The 22,864-nt window shown below is 59.6% G+C and overlaps 2 protein-coding genes across 3 annotated transcripts; one reads left to right on the forward strand and one right to left on the reverse strand.

Annotated features, from left to right (window-relative positions):
- Positions 1-113: 113 nt before the first annotated feature.
- On the forward strand, positions 114-11,197 carry STRIP1 (striatin interacting protein 1). Of its 2 annotated transcripts, none has more exons than XM_054803551.1 (21): positions 114-273; positions 1,788-1,857; positions 2,139-2,213; positions 2,716-2,850; positions 3,235-3,355; positions 3,712-3,780; positions 4,217-4,323; positions 4,760-4,887; positions 5,111-5,293; positions 5,380-5,597; positions 5,884-5,949; positions 6,164-6,227; positions 6,618-6,689; positions 6,934-7,008; positions 7,175-7,272; positions 7,555-7,681; positions 7,772-7,872; positions 8,095-8,161; positions 8,439-8,543; positions 8,840-9,044; positions 9,372-11,197. In XM_054803551.1, exons 1-21 carry the CDS (start codon positions 148-150, stop codon positions 9,617-9,619), a joined length of 2,460 nt encoding a protein of 819 aa, XP_054659526.1. In that variant the 5' UTR covers positions 114-147; the 3' UTR covers positions 9,620-11,197. The 2 variants fall into 2 exon arrangements, with proteins under 2 accessions (XP_054659526.1, XP_054659527.1); XM_054803552.1 differs by lacking the exon at positions 114-273 and adding an exon at positions 1,237-1,708.
- Positions 11,198-12,750: 1,553 nt separating this feature from the next.
- Positions 12,751-18,475, reverse strand: ALX3 (ALX homeobox 3). Its single transcript, XM_054804051.1, has 4 exons — positions 18,229-18,475; positions 14,650-14,954; positions 13,646-13,708; positions 12,751-13,113 (listed from the first exon to the last, which is right to left on the reverse strand). The coding sequence occupies exons 1-4, from the start codon at positions 18,473-18,475 to the stop codon at positions 12,796-12,798; spliced, it is 933 nt and encodes a 310-aa protein (XP_054660026.1). The 3' UTR covers positions 12,751-12,795.
- Between the last annotated feature and the right edge of the window lie 4,389 nt (positions 18,476-22,864).

A 22,864-nucleotide genomic window follows, 5' to 3' on the forward strand; every position in this document is an offset into this window, starting at 1 on the left:
CGGAGCAACATCGCAGCCTCACGAACGACCGGAACCCTCCGGTGCCACTCCCAACATGGCGGCGGCGCTGCCCCGGCTCTCCCTGCCGCTCCCGCGAGAGGTGGGGGTGAGTCCTCGCGAGAGCTTGGTGCGGTGAGGGCGGCCGACATGGAGCCGGGCGGCGGCGGCGTTGGGGGCCCCGGGCCGCTCCCAGGCAACAACAAGGCCCGCGGCGGGGCAGCGCCCCCCGGCAAGGCCCGCGACCTGGGCCGCCCGCCGCGCAAGGACTCCGAGGTCAGCGCCGCTGCCGCAGGGCCCGGCTCCGCGGTGGGGGGGGAGACGGCCTTCCCGGGCGGGGCGGGCCGGGCCGGGCCGGGCCGCGTCGTCCTCCCCGCCGCGGGCCTGGGGCCTGCCCGTGAGGTGCCGGGCCTGCGGGTTCCGCCGGTGCTGACCCGCGCGGGGCTTTCCGCCCTGCTCGGGCTCCGCCTTGCCCCGGGACGGTGCTGGACCAGCCGCTTCCCCCCCCTCCCCGCGGAGCCGGTGCTTCGGTACCGGTTCTTTGGGCTTGGTCCTGCCGCCCCAAAGCCTTGGCCTGGCGGCACCAGCTCTGTGGAGCCGAGAGGCCCTTCTCTGCCCGGCCCGTTTGGTACCGGCTCTGCCCAGAGTCCCCCCGCGTCGGTACCGGGTCGGGTCGGTGCCGGTTTCCCGTTCATCCATCTCCTGGAGCCTGGGTCGGTTTGACCTGGCGGGGCCCTGGCACCGGCCACCCTCCTTCCAGGGCTGCGCTGGCCTCTCACCGCCCTGGCCTGGTGCTTCGCCCCAGCTTTGCCGGTCAGTACCGGCCCGGTGCGGCAAGGGCTGGGTTGTCAGGTACCCGTGCATTGGGGTCGGTCCTGCCATGGTCCTCGGTCCAGGGATGGCTCCGGCAAGAGGTGACTGACCCCTCCAAGGAGACGCTGAGGCCCTGATGGGGACTCCTGAGCTGTGTGGAATCAGGAGGGTTGTGTGGGACTGGTTTCAATCCTGGGATGGCTCCAGAGCCATCTGCTTCCATGAGTGTCCTCACCAGGGTGGGGAAGCTCCCCAAACTGATAGGAGAGGGCTGTGAGGAGGTCTGTGGGAGGCTTGGGTGCTGGGGAACGGCTCCCAGCCCTGCAGAGCAGTGCTGACCCACCGCCCTTCAAGGAACTGATGGGTTGGATCTGCCCCTCGCTCAGCAGTGGGTGCCCTGAAACTGGGGAGGGTTTTGCTGTGGGTCCACGTTGATGACTTCCTTAAAGGGAACAGATGCTTTGTTTTCTAAGGCTTTTCCTGGATATTTTTCCAGCCTCACCAAAGCTGCTTGGAATTGTTTCGTCCTTGCTATTAGCATCTGCTGGCATCCTTCCTGTCGGCGCTGGGGGAGGATAACCCAAATTTTCCCACATCTGTGCAAAATGAGTGAGCTCTGAGAGCTCTCTGTTCCCACGTAACCTACCCCCCTCCCTGAGATTAAACACACCCCATCTCCTGCTTTATTTTTTTGCCTTTTGGGGCTCCTGGAGTGTTTTAGAGGTGGTGCAGTGGCAGGGACTGCCCACCGGCAAAGCGCAGCATGGCTCAATGCAGCGGAGCTGGGATGGAGGTGCAGGAGGTGGGTAGGAGTTGCCTTGGTAACATTTACGCTGCTGCGGGTACATTTTTGGTGTCTTAAACAGAAGATACAGTCCTGGATTCACGGGAGGATGAGGTGAATTGTGAATGTCTTGGGAGATTTTGGTTTTCCTGAAAAATGCTGTAATTTAACTGGATTCTTCGTCTGCTTTCAGGGTTATTCAGAGTCCCCAGACCTGGAGTTTGAATATGCAGATACTGACAAATGGGCAGCAGAGCTCTCTGGTAAGGGACTTGTCCTGATGGATCAATTAATCAGCCACAATTTTCTTTCCTGTTAGTGTTTAGAGGAGCTCTTTCAACTCTGGCATTACTCTGTTGTTGTCTTTAAACACCTCATTCATGTTAAAAGAGAAGTGACATCGTGTAATTAATTTTTTAAGCCTTATGTTGGCTGTATTTTTTGCATTTCCCTCATCTTGGATAAAACTGCAGTTAACGTGGCCGGATTTCTCTGATGGCTCGGTACAAGTTTTTGGAGATTTTCCTCTGTGTTCTTTCGGCAGAGCTGTACAGCTACACAGAAGGGCCAGAGTTCCTGCTCAACCGCAAGTGCTTTGAGGAAGACTTCAGGATCCACGGTAAGACCCTTCCCTTGGACCTCTTGCCCCTCTGGGGAGGGACGGAGACCTCCCAAAGGAGACGCAGGGATTGATGCTGCGTCAGAAAGCCGAGCTGTACACCAATAATCTTCACGTGGTTTGTGCTGGAGATCTCGTTAGCGTGCGCGGGCGGGCCCTGGAGCACAGCTCGTTGCTTCCAGTGCGTTCAGCGGTTGCTGAGGTTGATGTCCAAGGTTGTTCATCAGCACCAGGACAGCTGTGCTGGAACATACCAGCAGCAGCAAGAGCATCCAGCTCATTTCCCATCAGGTGCCAGTGCCGGTTCAGATGGATGTGATTCATCTAGTCGTCTGATGGAAGGCAGATGGTCCCTCCAGGCCGATGATGCATGCCTGGGCGTTATTCCCGGGACCACAGTGTTCCGTGGGGCAGCCCTGTTTTCTGTCACGCTGAATCCTTTTGAGCTTTTCCTGGGATGTTTGTGCCCCGTGCCCTCAGCCTACCTGCTTTGGCTTTTCAGTGCGGGACAAGAAATGGACCGAGCTGGACAAAAACCAGCACCGTACCCACGCCATGCGCCTTCTTGATGGGCTGGAGGTCACTGCACGGGAGAAGAGGCTGAAGGTTGCCCGAGCCATCCTTTACGTTGCCCAAGGTGACACCAGGCCTCTGCCCCTTTAGTTTCCCCGTTGTTAAATCCGGGTAATGGATTGGAGGCTATCGATTCAAAATATTTAAAATCATTTTCTTTCCATTTTTGATTTTACCTGGGATGTCTAGAATGACACTAATTCTCGCGGGAGCCAGACGGTTTATAGGAATTTGGTCCAAAATTTGGCCAACTTTCCCTGTGCTATCCCAGCTCTGCCCAACCTGGGCTGCATTACCCACAGGAGGGCAGTTCTGTCCTCTGCATCTGACTTTTTTTGCCTTGAAACTAAGGCTGTGTTTTTCATTCCCCCGCTGCAAAGTGCTCTGGTGGTGTGGGAGGGCCCTGGGTTCCCTGCAGAGATGGGATCCAGCGAGGGTATCGTTGCAGGCACCTTTGGGGAATGCGGCTCCGAGGCTGAGGTGCAGGCTTGGATGAGGTATAACATCTTCCTCTTGCTGGAAGTGGGAACATTCAACGCTTTGGTGGAGCTGCTGAACATGGAGATTGAGTGAGTACTGGGCGAAGACACTTCAGAAGAGGCTCTGGAGCTCCTTGGCAGGAATTTTTCCAGTTTGTGGCAGTCCCATTCCTGGTCTGTCTATCCCTAACCTGATTCCTGCAGCCACTGGAATGACTCTCATTGTTCTGGGTAGATATATAATGTAGGATTATACCTGATTTATACAGAAATTCACTATGAGCCGTGCTGCCTGGCAGCAAATAGAGATGGGTCTGTTCCTCCTCTGTCCTTGATTGCACTGTGAACAGGGGACTCGTTGCAGCAATATCTAATTCCGGGGTTTGGCTCTGGCGTGTGTTGCTCGTGGTAGAGTTAAAACGTCTGAGGCTGTTTTCCCTCCGCAGTAACAGCGCAGCATGCAGCAGCGCCGTGAGAAAGCCGGCCATCTCCCTGGCTGACAGCACGGACCTGAGGTACGGAGCAGGGTTTGGGAGAAGAGGATGCTCCAGGGGTGAGGAGGGGGACCCCGTGTTTGCTGGGTTCTTTGGCAAGCTGAGACAGGCCAGCAGACATCTGAGGGTGTCCCAGAGCTGTCCCAGCTTCTACCCTGGCTACGTGAGCATCGTCAGGTACGCTCAGGTCTGCTCAGCTGGTAAATGTCCCCTGGGCTCAGCTGGCACAGCAGGCCTGTGGCTGGTGCGGGACATGAAAGCAGGAAAGTATTGGAAAGCAATTTTTTTTCCCTCTGCTTTGAGTTGCAGAGACTTTGGGTTTTTTTCCCCAGTGCCTGAGCACTGATCCCCTGGTGTGAGTGGGTACATGGAAGCTGGCTGTGGCCTGGGTGCTGGTGGTGGCTCCGTAACTCATCCCAAACTCTGGTGATTTGCCTGACCTGCTTATTTTTTGCAGGGTGCTGCTCAACATCATGTATCTGATCGTGGAGACTGTTCGTCAGGAAGCCGAGGGGGACAAACCCGAGTGGAAGAGCACGAGACAGACCTTCCGAGCAGAGCTGGGTGAGGACCAGGTGCTTGGGGGCTGACGGGATGGGGGTTTCTAGGGCTGAAGAGTGAGAGAGTGAGATGGATTTTGGCTGTAGGCTTCAGTTAATAGGGACTAGCAGCACTGGGTTGGTTTCTACTAGGCTGAACCTTGCTGGTGGGGCAAAGGGGGATGAGCAGAGGAAGCCAGCCAACCTTTTGTGCTGTCTGGGTTCTCTCCCTGGGGAAAAAAATTGCATATTGGGGCTGTCATTCCTCTCAACACAGAGGTGAGAAATTATGGAGGGTACAGGGCCTTGGAAAGGAAGAGAGGTGAGATTGGGGTGAGATGAGGCTCTCGGACATGAGGGGTGCCAGACTGCAGAGGCCGTGGGAGGGCGAAGGGGCTGGTGGTCCTTGGGGTGAGGACAGGGACAAGGAATGCCTGGCTATCGCTGCCATATGGTTCCAGGAGCCCCCCTGTACAACAACGAGCCCTTCTCCGTCATGCTCTTTGGGATGGTGACCAAATTCTGCAGCGGCCATGCTCCTCACTTCCCCATGAAGAAGGTGCTGCTCTTGCTGTGGAAGACTGTGCTGGTAAGGAGAGGCCGTGGGGTGCGCTGGCACGTGTCTTGTGTTTTTTTTGTTCGGCAGAGGAAGGAAGTTCTGCCCTCGGAGCTGGCTGTAATCGCTCCATCCTCTTTTTCTGGCATTCAGTCGAGTAGTTTGCACCCTACTGAACCCACCTCCGGGTTTCACCCCGTAGGGGAGCATTGGATACTGTGTCTGGGGTCTGCATGTGCTGTGGTCTCCCTTGCAGTGCACCCTGGGGGGCTTCGAGGAGCTCCAGAGCATGAAGGCAGAGAAGCGGGAGATTCTGGGCCTCCCGCCGCTCCCGGAGGACAGCATTAAAGTGATCCGCAACATGCGAGCTGCCTCCCCGCCCGCGTCTGCCTCCGATCTGATCGAGCAGCAGCAGAAGCGAGGCCGGCGGGAGCACAAGGTGAGGGGACGGCTGGGGTCTGGGCGCTGACCTTGGAGCAGCTCGTCCCCAGGGTATTCACCTGCCTGCTCTTCTTGTCTCTCCAGGCCCTGATTAAGCAGGATAACCTTGATGCCTTCAACGAGCGGGACCCTTACAAAGCTGACGACTCCCGTGAGGAAGAGGAGGAAAATGATGATGATAACAGCCTGGAGGGAGAGACCTTCCCCCTTGAAAGGGATGAAGTGATGCCTCCACCCACCCAGCATCCCCCCAGCGACCGCATCACCTGCCCCAAGGGGCTGCCCTGGGCCCCCAAGGTCCGGTGAGTTGATGGGGCTGACTTTGGGACAGGCTGTTGGGAGAGCTGGTGCGGGTTAAGGAAAACAGGGGCTGTTAAATACTGAGAACTTCAGCAGGGATGTGGGGAAGGTGTTGGGGATGGGCGGTCGATCTGATGGTCACTTTGGTGGTTGGTTTTTTGGTGGGGTGGGCTCCGCACCATCTCCTTTATCTGACCGTGAGGCTTTTCCTGACACCCTGTGCCTGGGGCTATGGTGTACCCAGGCGGACAGGAAGATGTGACTCTTTCCCTTGTCCCTTTGCTGCAGAGAAAAGGACATTGAGATGTTTCTGGAGTCCAGCCGCAGCAAATTCATTGGCTACACGCTGGGCAGGTGGGTTCTCACAGAGCCAGCCTGGGGAGCTACTGATTTGACGGGGATTGCGGCAGAGGCTTCTAGGGTGGGAGCTGCCGTTGCCCTCCGCTTGGCCATAGAGAAGGCTGTAGAGCTCGCTGGCTCCTTCTCGGGGTGGTGGTCTCTGACCTGCCTGGGGGTGGCTTAGGTTTGCTCCTGCCTGCACCCAGCCTGGCTCTTCCCTTCTTTCTAGTGACACCAACACCGTGGTGGGCTTGCCCAGGCCCATCCACGAGAGCATCCGAACCCTGAAGCTGGTGAGTACATTGACAAATTTCTCCAGCCCCTCCCATTGTGTGGGTGCCCCTTCCCCATGCCCCTGCACTGACCACAGCTCAGGGCCAGTGGTGTTTTGCTGACCCCTCTCCCGCTTGCTCAGCCCTGTGACGGGAGAGGTCTCAAGTTTTTATGCTGTCCCTCACCTCCCAGGCTGGCTGAGCCCCTTTCCTTACTGGCTTCATCCCTTTCTTAATGGGATTGTCCCAGAGGTGAGGCCAGCAGCTGCCACCATGCCCATCAGCATGGGTCACCACTGGGACAGGAGTAACAGAGGCCCCTGGAGGGACTTAAAAAGTTGATGGGACCAGGCTGGGGCTGGTGGCATCAATGGGGCGGTCGATGTGAACCCCTGCTCTCTTCCTGTGCAGCACAAGTACACGTCGATCGCAGAGGTGCAAGTGCACATGGAGGACGAGTACCTGCGCTCTCCGCTCTCTGGGGTGAGTGTGGGGATGAGGATGGGATGAAGCTCATGGGCTGGGAGCTGGGGGCACTCGGTTCTGCCAGGCCTTTTGGCTGGGCTGGGGGGGTTGTTCTGCTGGGGAGGGAGGAGCGATTTCTGTGAGGCAGAGGGTGGGGTGTGTGTGGAGGCTTCGGGCAGGAGCTGGGGGTATCCTGCCCTTGGGGTCGGGGAGCCTGGGATCAGCTCCTGGCGTGAGGATTTCTGCTCTCTCCTGGCACCAGGGGGAAGAAGAAGTGGAGCAAGTCCCTGCGGAGATCCTGTACCAGGGCCTCCTACCAAGCCTGCCGCAGTACATGGTGAGCTGGGCAGCACTGGGGGTCCCCTGCACCGTCCCTTTCCAGCAGTGCCCCCCACGCTTTCTTCCCACGTATGCCTCCCTGTTACTCCCTCCTGCGGTGGGGAGAGGGCCTGTGGCTGGTCCTCCCTTTCCCATCCCCTTTTCCATCTCTCCCTTCTCCCCAGATCGCTCTGCTGAAGATCCTCCTTGCTGCAGCCCCCACTTCCAAAGCCAAGACAGACTCCATCAACATTCTGGCGGATGTCTTGCCAGAGGAGATGCCGTGAGTGACTGTGGAGGGCGAGCAGAGCAGGGCGGTGGTGGGAAGGGAAGAAGAGGGGGACAGGAGGGTGCCAGGCAGGGTGGTGTAATTTGGGTTGGAGCTGTGCTTGAGGCCTCGTGGGTGATCTGACCACCTTCTGCTTGGTGGTGTGCCAGGAATCGTGCGTTGCTGCAGGAACTGGCTGCTGAGAGCCCAGGGGACAGCAGGGCAGTCCGCTGACACCTCTGGGGCTGGCAGGGTGCGGACAGTGCCCCAGCCCAAGGATCCCTCTGTGTCCCCCAGGACCACAGTGCTGCAGAGCATGAAGCTGGGAGTGGATGTCAATCGGCACAAGGAAATCATCGTTAAAGCCATTTCTGCAGTGCTGCTCCTCCTGCTCAAGCACTTCAAGCTGAATCACATCTACCAGGTGAGGCGGGCCAGGGTCTAGCCACCCCGCACAGGGCTTTGGGGTGGGCAGGACCCAGGGCAGGTCCTGTTCACCCGCCTTTCTCCTCAGTTTGAGTACATGGCCCAACATCTGGTCTTTGCCAACTGCATCCCGCTCATCCTGAAGTTCTTCAACCAGAACATCATGTCCTACATCACTGCCAAGAACAGGTAGTGGAGAGGAGTGCCTGCCTGCGTCCCTGCTGGGTGTGGGGAGAGGGTCCCTGCTTGCTTTGCCCCTCCATGATCCCTCCCCGGCCATGGCTCTGGCACAGGCAGACCTTGGGAAGTGCCTGCTGCAGCTGATCAGTGGGTGGGAGGCATGGAGCTGCATTGCCCTCAGGCCAGGTAGGATCTTGGGGAGCAGCACGGTACTCCCTCTCCTTCCTGCAGCATTTCCGTCCTGGACTACCCATACTGCGTGGTGCATGAGCTGCCGGAGCTGACAGCAGAGAGCCTGGTGAGTCACTCCCTTCTCTGCCAGGTCCTGGCACCCTGGGGTGCTTCCTAGCGGAAATTGTGGGTGTGGGGAGGCAGCAGGGCTCCATCACCCAGCCCTGGCACCCTCAGCACTCCTGCACTCGGCCCCCGGTGCTGCTGGGGCTCCAGGGAGGGTGTGGGGCTGGCAGACTCCTGCCTGCATGCTGTGCTGTACCCCTTTGGGCAAGGGTCCGGAACAGCCTCTCCTCGCCCCTGCTCCAACCTCTTGCCTCACCCCTGCCTCAATGTTCCTGCAGGAAGCTGGAGACAACAACCAGTTCTGCTGGAGAAACCTCTTCTCCTGCATAAACCTCCTGCGCATCCTGAACAAGCTGACCAAGTGGAAGCACTCCCGCACCATGGTGAGGGCCGGGAACACGCTGGGGCTCAGCCCAGCCCGACTGGGGTGTCGCAGGGTGCCTGGACTGGGAGAGGGGGCTGTGGATACCTTGGGGTGCCACACCCCAGCCCTCACTGGGGAGCGGGAGGCAAGGGAGGGTGGGTTGAAGGGAAGAGAAAGAGTGTGCATGCTGCAGGGAAGGGTTTGTGTGTGCTGGAGGAGAGGGGGTTGGCGTGTGTGTGACAGGAGGTGCCCACAGACCCATCCCAGATGTGTCACCCCTCTGTCCCTGGCTGCCGGCGGGGCTGTTCCCCGCAGATGCTGGTGGTGTTCAAGTCAGCACCCATCCTGAAGCGGGCGCTGAAGGTGAAGCAGGCCATGATGCAGCTCTACGTGCTGAAGCTGCTCAAGGTACAGACCAAGTACCTGGGCCGGCAGTGGAGGAAGAGCAACATGAAGACCATGTCAGCCATCTACCAGAAAGTGCGGCACCGTCTCAATGACGACTGGGCTTACGGCAACGGTATGTCCTTCACAGCGGCTGCAGAGTGTCCTGTTATCTGCTGTCCTTCCCGCTCTGTGCAGTGACATGTCTGTGCCCAGAGTTGTGCCTGTGCTGCTTAGGGCTTGTGCAGCCCTGAGGTTGGGGTGTGGGGAGGGATTTGTGGTAGTGGCATCGTGGGGAAGAGGGAAAAGGCTGTCAGTGGCTGGTGTTGGAGCTGTTGGTGGTTGCCTGCTCCGTGCCCTGCGTGTTGCTCTTTGTAAGGACCTGCAGAGCCCTTTCCCAAGGGATTTGGGCTGGCTGAAGGGCCCCTGGCTCCCCTCTGACCCCCTTGTTCCCTCTGCCCAGACCTGGACGCCCGTCCCTGGGACTTCCAGGCGGAGGAGTGCGCCCTGCGTGCCAGCATCGAGCGCTTCAACTCGCGTCGTTACGACCGGGCGCACAGCAACCCCGATTTTCTGCCTGTGGACAACTGCCTGCAGAGTGTGCTGGGCCAGCGCGTGGATCTGCCCGAGGATTTCCAGGTCAACTACGACCTGTGGCTGGAGCGGGAGGTCTTCTCCCGACCCATCTCCTGGGAGGAGCTGCTGCAGTGACATGATGGGAAGGCAGGATGGGGGTGCTTTGGGGAGATCTCGAGGCTGGCCTGCTGCCAAGGGGCAGGGGGAACGAGGATTTCAGGAGGCCTATGGGTGCCTGGATCCCCTGTGGTGGGCTCAGGAAGAGGTGGGGGCTGCGGTGTCCTCGCCCAGATGCCATCCTGCTGCTCTGCCTCCTTCCAGGCTGTGCCAGGCTCAACCTCGAGCTGAGGGTGAGGGTTTGGTGGAGACCACGGTGCCCTTGGGAGTCTCCTGTTGGGTGGGGGGGACCTGTGTGCACCCCTGGTTGATGCTTTTGGAGGCAGCGCTGCCATCCTCCTCCTGCTGCCTGACAAGCTAGGGCTGAGAAGGGGGAGCAGCCGGCAAAGCGGGGTGTTGGGCGCTGCTGTGGCAGGAAAACAGCCTGTCCCCCTGCCCGTAGCCTGCCTGGGGATGTGGTGGCGGGGTTGGGGATGCTGGGAGGGCGATGGTGGGGAGGTTTAGGGGCTGTCCTCTCACCGACGGGCTGGGGAGGGCTGGAGGCTGCAGTCTTCCCTCGCCCCGCTGGGTGGGGTGGATGAGCTGTACAGATACATATATATATATATATATACATACATCTATTTCCTGGTATCTCTGAGCCGAGCGTGTTTGGGCTCTGTCTGTATCCCTGTCCCTCCTGTCCCGGGTGGATCCAGCGATGAGGCTGAGCTCGTGCCTGGGGTTCGTTGTCTCGTGTCCTTGACCCCACTCCTCAAGTCCCCTTGGCGTAGGTTATCTGTCACCGAAAGATTTAATATTTATTTCTCTTTCAACCACATGGTGACCTCAGGGGGCTGTGGGCAGGAGCTGGCAGGTTCAGGCAGGCATTTGCCTGTCCCCTTCCCTGAACCCTCCCGAGTTCTGCCCTGGCATTTCTGACACCGGCATTGTGGTGTCACTGGGATTTCTTTCTCCCTGGGGCATCCAACCCACCATCCCCAAAGCCTGCCCTTGGCAGAGCTCACCCTTCCACCTTGCTGTGCCTCAGTTTCCCTGGCAGAGAGGCAGCAGCAGCCCCAGCCAGCTCAGGTGGGTGGAATCCAGAGAGATTCACCCGGTTTGAGGGGGCAGAGGCAGGGCACGGGCAGAGGAGGCTGTTTGCTGCCTGTGGGCAGCGGGAGGCTGGGGCAGCCCTGGTTTACTCCCTGTCTCATCGGTGCTGAGCACTGGGATGGGTGGGGACACGGAGCCAGAGCCCAGCGATCCCCTCCAAGGTACTGCACAGATCAGGGGGCTGGGTCCTGAGCAGGATCTGGCCAGGGGGTGCATTGCAATGGGTGACATACGTATTTGCAAAGTGGGCTGAGCCCCCCTGCAGGGTGCTTTCCTTCCACCTAGGGTGCCCCTAGCACCCACCCCATCACCCAAAACCCAGTCCTGGTGCAGGAGCTGGCCTGGGGAGCCTGGCAGGATGCTCGCAGATGAGGTGTGAGCCGAGCTCTCCATCACACCTCGCTCCCCTCCGCCTGCTCCAAAATGTTCCCCAGCTGTGCCGGGCGATCACAGACTGCGGCTTTTATAGTGCTGCCAGAGCCATAAATAACTTATTAAAAATGTGTTTTATTGTTTATAAATGAATAACAAAATCCCTGCTGGTGGGAGGGGGGCTGTGAGAGCCAGGGTGCCAGATATCCCAGGTGAGGGTGGGCACCCAGTGGGTGCATGGGCTGCCTCCTGTGGGGGGGCACCCACTGTGGCCAGGCTGTGCCAGGGGTGTCAAGTGTGTGAAGAACAACAGGTCTTGGAGGATTTGGGCTCCATTTGGCTGAAAAGCTTGGGTTTTGGCCTAAATCGAGCTGGACCAGCAGGTTGGGTGCCTCCCTGAGGGAATCTGTGATGCCCAACCGAGGTTCTGCACACACCCCCCCCCACACACACATCAGGATGCCCCCCCCCCCCAGCTGGGGGCAGGGCACCATCACAGTTTTGGGATTTTTTTTGGCAGGAGGGGACCTTTGGGGGGTAGTGGCATCTCCTGGTGATTGGGGGAGTGAGGAGAGGTCCCCTTTGTGACTTGATTTGGGCCGTTTGCCTGCGGGGGGGGGGGGGGGGCATGTTGGCTGGAGGAGGCACTGGGGATGGTACTGAGATGGGGGTCCCACCCGCTGGGATTAAAGCATCTCCCCCTGTTGATCTGAGGGGTAACAGGGATGGGGTGGCTATGGGTGACCCCGCAGGGAAATGGGCTCCAAATTAAGTGTCTTTATCCCCGCAGCCCCCCAGCTGTACTGGTTTACTTCCCGTCCTGGGGGGCTCTGTGCATTGCAGGAGCTGGTGATGGTGCTGGGGGGTGCATCCTGAGCCCTATTTCCCCTCTGGGGGGGGCAGCAGAAAGGGCTGCTGGTGGTTTGGGGGGGCTTTGAGGGCTCCTTGAGTCTGGCTGGGAGTTTTGCTCTGCCCACAGTAACCCCCCTGAGCACCAGCAGCTGTCCCAGCTTGTGTGGGTCTTCCCGCTATGTTTGGACTGGGACACAAAGAACCCAATTTCTGCCATTGCTGGCTGCACTGGGGGGGGGTCGGGGGCCAAATTTCAGCTGGGGAGGGGAGCACTACCCCAAAACAACCCAGTGTCCCCTGCCATAGTGCTCCCCTGGCACCCCAAAACAGCACAGTCGCCTCCCCAGACGTACCCAAGGCTGGTGTCTGTCCATTCCCCCCCCTGCCCCCCAAGTCAGGCGGGAGGGGGTTGCAGGCGGGGGGGGGTTGCAGGCAGGAGGGGGAGGCCGGCGGGGGGGTTGCAGGTGTGGGGAGCGGAGAGGCTGTGGCCCCACTGCAAACTGCCCGGTATCTCCATCAAATCCCGTTCGCTGAAGGTGCTTGGGGGGGGGGGGGGGGCTCAGGTTTTTTTGGGAGCTGCTTTTGGGGTGCTGAGCTGCCAGGGCCAGCCCTGCTGGGGTGGGCTGGCTTTGGGGGTGACCCTTTTCCCTCCCCCAGCAGCCCCACATTGCCCCACTCTCATTGGGGGGGGGGGTGCTGACAGCAGCGTCATGGAGCAAGCTGGGATGCAGAAGCTGACGGAGATCGGGGTGCACGGGGAGGGGGGTAAGGGTGACCCCACCGACCTGTTCCCAAACCCTGGTGCTGCGGGGGGACAAGGACACGCTCTGGGGGGGGTGGGCAGGCGAATGGTCAGTGTCCCTCCCCACAGGGGATCACGTAGCCCAGTTCAGCAGGGTGCTCGTCGCCTCTTTGCTCTTCATCCTCAGCGGCATCAGGTTGGGTGACTTGTAGTTGTGTTCGGGTGCCGGCTCAAAGGGGTGGGTGCCCAGGGCCGGGGGGGGCAGGCCATGCAGGGAGTAGAGGCTGTTGATGGCGTGGTGGGGGCCGGGAGAAGCAGGGATGCCCATGAAGCCGGCGATGTTGCTGTGAGCGTGGGGGTACGGAGACACGCAGGGAGCTGGGATGCTCTCGGGGGGCAGGAGCCCCACAGGGCTCCCGGGGCCGGAGCTCGGCCACAGGTTGTTCTGCAGCTGAAAGGAAGGACCAAAAAAAAAAAACCCAAAATGAAATGGGGGGAGGCTAGATGTGGGTGGGGACCACATCACCCTCCCTTCCAACCCCCAGGGTGCCTTTGCTTTATTTTAATTATTAAAATCTTCCTTCCCTCTGTGCTGGGCGGCCGTGGGAGAGTGCAGCATTGGGGATGCACACGAAGCTGAGTTTTAAATTATTTTTACACTTTTCAATGTTGAGGGGAGAAGAAAAAGAAAGTTTTGTAGAAAAGGAGGAGGGGCAGGAAGCACTGATGGATGTGAGGCTTGTTTTGGGGGGTGACACCCCAAAACCTGACTCAAAGGGCACGTTCCCACGGGAGATGGAGGGGAACGTAAAGCAGCATCTTCCAGCATGTGGCAAAATGTAATGCTGCATCTTTTCCCCCTTCTCCATCTGGGGCCACGTGCTTTTCCCAAGGGTGGATGGAACCGCAGGGCTGTGGGATGGGACCCCTGCCCTGGGCGGGGGCACAGGGCTGGAGCAGGCAGCCGTTGCGGCATCTCTCACCTCCTGGATTTTCCCGTAACGTTCCCGTTTCCGCCACTTGGCTCGTCGGTTCTGGAACCAGACCTGGGGGATGGATGAGGGGGCTGAGGCGCAGGGACCCCTGCCCGCCCGGGGCGAGATGCGCAGCCCTCTGCCCAGCTCCATGCTCGTCTTCCCAGCAGGAAAAGAACCCTAACGTGATGCCCCAGCATCCCGGTAAACTGGAGATGAATGGAGGAAACTGCCCTTGTGGGTACTCCTGTTTGAGTTCTTCCTTTTTCTCTACCAAGAGCAGAAATCTCTCTTATCCCTCTTGGAAAATGAGTAGTCCTGCTCTGTTCATGGTCCTTTTCTCTCCCCTGTGCTTCCGTGCCTCGTTTACCCCACATTTCCATGCAGAATGAGGCTTTTTGGGTCCTGCTGACCCACCTGTGTGTCCCCCCCATGCTGCTGCATGGGGCTGGGGACTGGCGCTGGCTGGGGTGGTGCTGGCTCCAGCAGCATCTCCCAGAGAGGAGGCTGTGCTACCGGGATGCTCACCACAGGGCTCTCATGGTTACAGGTAATTTAATCTAAATCCACACCCAGCACCCAATGGGCGCTCCCTGCTCGCTTCGTTACCCGCCTGCCTTTGCTTTTCTCCCTGCCGGGTGCCCCCTCCAGCTGCCTCTTCCCACTGGGAGCCTCAAACCACATGGAGACGCCTCTGGGAAGAGCTCAGAGCTCACTGGCCTGACGCAAGCGTGATGCCGGCAAAGCCGGGATGGCGAGGGAGGGCCTCATCCTGCCCCCATGTGCCGGGACGCGCCACCCCCAGCCCCATCCGCGCTGAGGTCCCCGGGGATTCCTCTCCTGGGATGGCAGCTCCATCGCAGCTAGTCCTGGGCTGGAGGGAGCCGAGTTGGGGGTTGAGGTGGGGAGGGAGGCTGGGGATGATGGATGCGGGGGGGGGGATCATGTTAAGGGATGCTGGGAGGGGGCAGGTTGGCAGTGACCTCCCAAATTTTGGCTCTTCTCACCCCTACCTGCACCCTGGCTTCGGTCAAGTCCGTCCGTAGTGCCAGCTGCTCCCGGGCGTAGACGTCGGGGTAATGCGTCTTCTGGAAGACCTTCTCCAGCTCCTCCAGCTGGAATGTGCTGAAGGTAGTCCTGTTCCTCCTCTTCTTGCTCTTGCTCTTGCCCAGGGGCTCAGGGAGCTCGGGGACCCCGTGTTCCCGTAGGCTGCCCAGGGGTGCTGCCAGCGGGCACCCCAGCTCCCCCGGGGCTTTCAGGGGAGCCCGGCAGGCTGCGGGCATTGCCTGGTACCCGCCTTTGCATCCCTTCTCGCTGCCTGGCAGGGGGAGAGGCAAAGACGGGGTGGTGTTAATGGCACTAATGAAGCCAAGAGCTCTGCATGCCTGCAGCCCCTCCCCTCCCCGTGCGGTCCCCCTCATCCCAGGAGGATGTTGGGGTACAGTCCCCAGAGAAAGGGGGTCGGCACAGGCACGCAGCGGGTCAAATCCAGCCCCGGGGAGGGCAAAATCCCCACTCACGGCGGGAGCTGTGGGCAGGCAATTCTCCCCGAGGGTGTGGGGGGGGAGCCTGGCTGGCGCAGCGGGTGTTCAGGGACCCATGGCTGGGGGTCCCACTCGGGGACCGTCTCGGTGCTGCTACTTAGGGATGGGGTCGGGGGGGGACGACAGAGAACACGAGCGCAGAGTCATTTTGCAGACAGGGCTTTGCCCAACTCTCCTGTCCCTCTCCTCCCGCTCCCTTCCAGCACAGGCTGACGCCTCCGTCCTGCTCAGCTGCACCCAGGGCAGAGACATCGGCTCCGGCAGTAACCCCAGCCCACCCTGGTGCTGGGCAGTATCCAGACCCCCGCACTTGAGCTCGGTTCATGGGGAGCCTCTGCCTGCCCCCGGGCCAGCACTTCCCTGTAGCTGTAACTCTCAGGAAACCATTTGGAAAGGAGTGAAAAATAAACCCCCCGCTTTTTGTTTGAGAAGAGCTCCCCTTCCCCACCTTCCTGTGGGGCTGGAGCAAGAAATTTGGGGGTTCTCCCCCTTACCCTCACTGCTGCTGCATCTCTGGGGTGTCTTGTGAAATGGTCCAAGAGATAAGTCACTGTCATGCGTTTCGGAGGTCACCTTTGTCCCCCGGGAGGGTTGTTTGTCTCCCCGTGAGGACACATGGAGCTCAGCGGCTCCAGCTGATGCCGTGTGCTGCTGGGACCCCAAGGAGCTGAATCGGTTCACCGGGAGGATTGAGGGGGGACTTAGCAGATGGGGGGGGGGGACAGTTTGGGGACCTCAACAGCTGGGGAGACACAGGGGATTCACCCGGGAAGGAGATGACCTGAAAATGCTGGGGTTTGCCCTAGTTTCACTCCCACCCCAAGCTCTATTTCAGAAACTTGGGTGTGCTGCAGGTGGAGACCACCAGCCCCTTCAGAGGGGCAGGATCAGGCCCATGGCCGCGCCTTGGGGGCAGCGCGTGGGGCTGGCGAGGGGGGAAATCGCCTCCTTTGGGATGGATCCTCCTTCCGAGCCCCATTAGCCATCACATCCTGGTGGAGCGGGGTTCAGGGTCCTCATCCCTGCAAACCCACCCGGGGCTCTGCACCCCCCAAACCAGCTCCCGCCATGGCCTTTTCCGGACTTTCAATTTTGATTTTTGGTTGTTTCCTTGTTTCCTAATTAAGGCAATTTGGGGGTTACAGCGTGCAGCTGAGAGCCGAGGTCCAGCTGCTTCAAATTAAGGGGAAAATGTTATCTGGGGTAGGTTTGGGGGGGGGGGGCGATTGATCCCCGTCACTCTCGGTACCGACCTGTCTACATGCCCGGCGGTGGGTAACAGCGAAGGGATGAGGCCAAATTACCGTTTCCTCCCCGCTTTGTCCTCTGAAGGGCTCAGCCGCCAGGCCGGGGGTGATTAATGATAAAAACCAAGCCCCACCAAGGAGCAGAACGAAGGCAAAAAACGCAAATGTGACCAAAAATAAGGAAAAATGACCAAAATAAAAAAAATCCACTGCACAAAGCCATCCAATAAATGCGTAGGGTTTGGGGTTTTTCCCCTTTTTCAAAGGCAACGTGCTGCATTTCCAAGCAACCCGCGAGTTTCGGTGTTGGAGACAAATAAATAAATGGCCAGAAAGAAGGAGAAGGCAGGAAGAGAGCAGGATACGGGTGCGTGGCTAAATAAACATGGTGTTGCAGGGGGACAAAGGGGATGGGAAAAAGGGAAGATATAGATATTCCCCCCCCCCCAAACTGACACCCCCTGAAAGATTTGGCGGCGCTGGGGAAGTCAGCAGCTGGGGAACAGCTGTACAATTCTTGGGTTAACCGGGAGGGGAAAGGAGAACTCAAAGGGATCATTAGCGAAGGGACGGGGGCACGGAAAGGACTCCCGGGAACCAGGGGAGACACCCCAGCCGTTAGCAAAAGGCTCCCCCCGGGGACAGCAGCCTCCCCTCCGCTGCACCGGCAGCAGGTAAGCACGGTGGAGGGACCGGCCCGGTGCCCCCGGTACCCCCCGGGGCTTTTTCTACCTGTTCCCCCCGGCCGGGAGCAGGGCCGCTTTGCTGGGCCCCACCTGGTTCCCATTACACCCGCGGCGCTGCTTTTTTCTTCTTATATTAAAGCAAAGCGGGGGGGAAGGGAAATAAAAGGCCCGTGGGGCCGGGGAGCCCCGGGGGGACGGGACCGGACTGGGCCATCCCGGTCAGAGTCCCCCGACGGTCCCGGCCGGGAGGGAAAGTGCGAGGGAGCGGCGGGGGCCGCTCGGCCGGCGGAAGCGACGGGGAGAGCCCCGGGGAAGCGCCTCGTCCTGCCCGAGCCCGGAGGGGGATGCGGAGCCCCGGCCGGCAGCCGGGCACCCCGCGGCCGTTGCACCGGGGGAACCGGGAGCGCTGGAGCGGGGCACCGGGGAGCCCCCGTGCTCTGCAAGCCCCGCGGCTCGGCCTCCCGGGCCGGGAGCTGACGGTGCTGCCCGGGCCCGTCCGTGCGGCCGGTGCTCCGGTTGCTCCCGCCGGTCCTGCCCGGTGAGGCTCGGCCACGGGAAGCGGCGGCACCTTTGCAGCTTCCTCCGAGGGACGGGGCCGTTCTCCGGCCCCGGTAACGGGCTCCATCCCCACCGGGACCCGCCGCTTGTCCGCCCGGGGCGAGGCGGGCCCGGACCGGTCCCCGCCGTCGCGGCAGCGGGGCCCGGTCTCTCCCATCGCCTCGTCTCCCTCTTCCCCCCCGCTCTGTTTCTGGAAGGGGGGAACGATCCCGGAGACCTCGGTCTCTGTCGCGACACAGTCCCGGCTGCCCGACACACGGGAGCACCGGCCCGGCCCTTGCCGGCTCCCGTCGGGGGATGCCCTGGCGGTCTCCGCTCCGACGGGGCCATATCGCGACAGCGGCCGCTTCGGTGAAACCGGGGGGGGGGGAGCGTGTCGGCGATAGGACGCTCTGGGGGGAGGGGGGGTCAAGACGGGGGGTCCCGGCAGCCACCGAGGGCAGCGGCAGGATCAGGCCCCCGGGCGGGGGTAGAGAGGAGGAAAGAGAAGCCGAAGGGGCCGGGGAGGGGGTCGGCGGCCCCGGCTTCCCCCATCCACCCGCCGCTCGCCCCGGTACCTGCAGCCCCGGCCGGGTAGAAGGGCTTCCCATTGACGGCCACGGCGAGGGGGCCCGGGCTGGCGACCCCCAGGTACCGGGGCTCTGCCTTGTCCGGCGGGCAGCGGGCCGGGCGGGGGCTGAGCGGCGGCGGATGCCGGGGGGGTCCCGGTGGACCGCCCGTGAAGGCGGTGGGAGCCCGGGGGAGCCGCGGGGGGGGCCCGGCCCGGCGAGGTGGGGGAAAGGCCGGGCAGCCCGGTGCCTCCATGGCGCAGGTTGGAGGGAACGGGGGCGGCCGGCGGGGAACGGATTTTGTGCGGGGGGCCGGGGAGGAGGGGGATGGTGGCAATGGGAAGGGAGGGATCGCCCGGCACCCCCCCCCCCATCCACACCCACACCCACTCGCACACCCCGGCCCACTTCCCCCACTCCACAGCCAGTCACGTGCGTCCTCCCATCCACTTCGTTAACCCTCTAATCCCACTTCCACCCCCCCAGCCCCAGGGACCCTTTCCCGAGTGGGTCGGAGCAGAGGGCAGCCCCCCTCCATCCCCAAGGCAGGGGCCGTGGGGGGAACCCTGCTCCTCCCTTCCCAGCGCTCCCAGTGTCTCCCAGCTACAGGAAATGCCCAGGGCCCTTCCTTGATTTAAAGCTTCATCCCCGACTGCTACGAGCAGCTCAAAGTCCCGGGCAGGGGGACAAATTTACATTTCTCAGACCCCCTCTGGGTTTGTTTCCCCCCCCCAAGGCTGTGCCAAACCCATCTGTAGCCATTCCCTGCCCGGGGTTGGCGCTGAGGCCTGGGCAGGTCGGTTCAGGGATGATGGTGACCCTGGGACACGGGAGCCGGGATCCCACGGTGCCACGTCCGCCCTTGGAGCAGGCGCTGGGCTCCGCTGGCGTGGGTGGTGTTTGCTCCCAGCACTGAGGAGGTCCTATCCTGCTCCCTACGTGTCCGTGCTGCTGGTCCCACACCCCAGGGTTTGGGGTCCCCCCCATCCCAGCTTTGGCTTTTGCAGTGGGTGCCGGCCTTGGGGCAGAGCAGAGCAGAGCTCGCTTGGACTTTTTTTTTTTTTTCCCCAGTTTCACCCTTTCTCCTCACTTTTTACTCCTCTGCATCCATCTGCTTTTGCTCCCCGGGGCCGGGCGTTTGGCTTCGCAGAGCGGCAGGGGGGGTGTGTTTGTACAGTTTTGGGGTGTTTGAGTGCAAAATGATGGGGCAGGTTTGGCGATTCAAAAGCTTGGTGTCAGAGAGGGGATTAAATAACGGGCACAGAGAAATGAGCAGATAGCTGGGCTGAGGGGTGATGTTTTACGCCTCCGTTTGCTGTTTTCCTCTACGCACAACACAGACCACGGCTTTTAACTCCTCCTCGGGCATCGCTCCCTGCTTCGGGTCTAGGGAAAAAATAACCTGCAGGAATCGGGGCTGCAGGGCAGGGGATGAACTGCATGGGAGCAGCAAAAAGAGGCGGAGAAGGACCAGGCGGATCCCAGACGTGTGATGTTAAATAGCGGAACAGGATAACGCTGACCATTAAATAACATTATGCAGCATGCTATTGCTTTTATTGGTGGTGCTGGGGCAGTACTTTGTTATCCCGGGCACGGTGCAAATCTGGAATTACAAGACAATATTGCTTCAAAGAGCTTATGATAAAAATATAATGTGACCCCTATGTCTTGGCAGCGGTTGCAGGACTGATACGGCGTTGTCGGGTCTTTGCAAAAGCCGGTGTTATCGCAGGAGCGCCGGGTTTATGGTGTGTGGTATAAATCACGGCTGGATTTTCCAGCTGCCCAGTTAGGGAAACTGCGTTTGCAAGAAAAATAGTGGCTAGGTTGCTATCCTGGGCTCAAATTTACTCTGGCAGCAAATTCTGTGAGGGGCTGGCTCTGCAAACGGGGGTCTGAGCGTGCAGTGCCCCCTCCTCACCCACCCTTTAAATGCCCATGATGGCTCCCTCTGCGTCCTGCATCCCGTGGCTTTCCCGGACACTTTCCCTTTGCAGCAGCTGAAGCTGCCGAGATTTTCCCTGTTTGACTGTCCGCAGCTCACTGCACGTTGTAAATTATTGCTAAATAGGGACTACAAGTCCTCTGGCATGTAACAAGTCATTAAATATTATTAAACATAGCATAACTCCTGTAAAGGCGTATTAGTTTCAACGTACCTCTCCCAGTTTTACTGCTGGCATTTAAAGGATTTTAATAGCAGACGGATGAGTCTGTCCATGTTTGTTGGTGGTGCGGAGGGGGACGGGCAGGCTGGTTTGGGATGTGCTGGTTTTCCAGGCTGGAACCATCGTTGGGACCCTCCTGGGCGGGTGGGAAAGCTCTTGGGAAGGTGTTTGGTCTCTGGGACTTGGAGTATTTGGGAGATGAAGGCAGCGGAGGGAGAGGTTTGTGAGAGCGGTGTTATGTTTGTGGTGTTGGTGGCAGCTCGTGGAGCTGCTGAGAGGTTTGGTCCCTCTAGTGAGCAGGGCTGAAGACTCCTGGGGTCTCCTCCTGAACCTGCCACCAACCCTCTGCTGTGGATTTTCTCGTGTGTAGAGCCAGACCAGGGTGCCTCATCCTCCTGGCTCGGTGGGTGCATGTGTTGGGCGCTTGGAGATCAGGGGCAAAGGCTGCCGGGGGAGACCAAGGTGGGTGCCTGTTCTCAGGGCACCATGGATGGGTGCCAGTACGGGACTGACCGGGGCAGGGAGGTCCCCGTGGTGCTCCCGGAGCTCGCTGGCATTCATTTGCCACAAATCAGATTATCTGTGGGCAAAGGATGACCCCAACAAAGTCCTCGGCTGAAAAGCTTCAAGGAGAAACTTTTCAGAATGTCCCGGTGTCTGACTCTGACATGTCTGCAAGGGGAAGCGCTGCTGGGTCGGCTCTTGGATTGAAACGACCTTTTGTGGCCCCGTTTTAATTGCATCTGCCACCAAACGAGCCATGGCAAGAGCCACCAAGTGCTGTGGGAGGGCTCCAGCGGGATGTTCTGTGGGCAAACATTTTCTGTTTTCGGTTTCTCTCTTGCTTGCTGGGAGGAGGAATATTTTTTCCCCTCTTTGCATCCCATTGGCTTTCCCGACCATCTCAAACCATCCCTGAGAGCTGCCTCGCCTCCCCTGGGATCCTGGGATGTCACTGAAGAGCTCGGCAGGAGGCCGGGAGGGTTTGCATAGCTCTGTGGTTTGTACAAACGTCCCTGCACAGCCCCGACTTTGCAACGTTACCGAGAGCCTTGGAAATGCTGGCGAGGCACGGAGCGATGCCTAACGCACAGGACCAGGAACGGGCTTCTCCTTTTCCAAGGACATGCTTTCCCTCCCAGCCTGAAGGTCGAGCAGCGGGCAGTGTAGATGAGGACCAGCAGTTGTGGTCCAGCCCATGCTCTTTTTTTCTCAAGGAGGTTGATTTTTATTATTTTTTCCTCTGCGATCTGCAGTTTGGGAAGAAAGCCTGTTCCTGGGACCCTGCTGGGAAAAAGCTCCGGCTTCCTCTGGAAAGCAGGGAGGCGGTTCAGCTCAACATGGCTCCGGCACATGAGCTTCAGGGTCAGGGCAGAAGGGACGGAGTCTGGGGACAACTGTCCTCCCGATGACACTTTTAGTCACCAAAGCCCCCTCCAGCATATAGCATCCCTGGCTGTGATGAGCAACTGCTGAGCAAGCTTGGGCCGGGGCTTGGTGGCTGTTCTTCAGCTCTGCTGCTTCTCTCCGTGCCCAGCCCAGGTCCTCAGCCTGGAGGAACACCATGTGCGGACAAAAATACAGCAAAGGCCATTCCCTCTGTCTTTTGCAAGGACCTGCATTTTGAGGAAGCCCATGAGGTTCTTCCCTTGCCCAAGGAAGATGTGGGACTCGGTTGGCCACACTGGCTGCTCTTCTGCTCGTTGTCCCCAGCCTGGGCTCCTCCAGGCTCTGCGCCCCATGGCGAGGACCTTCTCCCCAGGGGAGACTCCTCCCTGGTTTATGCCCCTTGTTGGGTGCCACCATGGTCTTCTAGGTTGTCTTGGGCATGTCCCTGCATCTCTGTCACGCAGGGACGATAGTCTCAGCCCTGAGCTGCGAAGGAATCTGTGTCCATCCTTGCTTTTTTTTTTTTTTTTTTTTTGCTAAAGCTGCGGTGCTATCACGGGTTCCATCCTCAGTCCTGTCCACCTGCACATCCCTCTCTACTTCCCAAATATCCCAGAAAATCCTCCAATTCCAAACGTCTGATTCATTGTAGAGCTTCACCGCAAGCGACGGTTTGATCTTGCTCAGGAATGTGCGCGCTGATGGCAGGAAAAATGACTTTATTAATTTACCTGGGGAAATCTCCCGTGCTGATCGCAACCCTGGTTTGTGTTAGCGAGCGGGAGACGGAGCCCCTCAGTCTGACCCTGCCACAAACCCATCGGGTCCACTGAGCCGGGGCCAAACTTGTTATTTAATGAGGCTGACGACATAGAAAACGGTCCCAATTCCAGATCTCTCAAAAGAAAATCACAAACAGAAATATCCACCCGCGGGTAATAATGATGCACAAAGGCGACAGCCTCCATGTCACACATGTGCTTTATGTGCGTGCATATCTATTTATATATGTGCATGCACCTTTACATATACATGCATATTTATATATATTTATATGCACATTTATAGCCACCAAGATCTATGCA

This window comes from Grus americana, chromosome 25, assembly GCF_028858705.1.
Source record: "Grus americana isolate bGruAme1 chromosome 25, bGruAme1.mat, whole genome shotgun sequence".
In the NCBI taxonomy this organism is placed as follows: Eukaryota; Metazoa; Chordata; class Aves; order Gruiformes; family Gruidae; genus Grus; species Grus americana.

Bases quoted from the DNA above. Each gene is read 5' to 3' on its own strand.
- ALX3 (XM_054804051.1), bottom strand. From the start codon at position 18,475: ATGGAGGCACCGGGCTGCCCGGCCTTTCCCCCACCTCGCCGGGCCGGG. The intron at 14,955-18,228 runs GTACCGGGGCGA...TCCCCCTGCCAG, and splicing joins CTACCCGGCCGGGGCTGCAG to GCAGCGAGAAGGGATGCAAA. The intron at 13,114-13,645 runs GTGAGAGATGCC...CCTTCCTTTCAG, and splicing joins GTTACGGGAAAATCCAGGAG to CTGCAGAACAACCTGTGGCC.
- STRIP1 (XM_054803551.1), top strand. From the start codon at position 148: ATGGAGCCGGGCGGCGGCGGCGTTGGGGGCCCCGGGCCGCTCCCAGGC. The intron at 274-1,787 runs GTCAGCGCCGCT...GTCTGCTTTCAG, and splicing joins CGCCGCGCAAGGACTCCGAG to GGTTATTCAGAGTCCCCAGA. The intron at 7,273-7,554 runs GTGAGTGACTGT...TGTGTCCCCCAG, and splicing joins GTCTTGCCAGAGGAGATGCC to GACCACAGTGCTGCAGAGCA.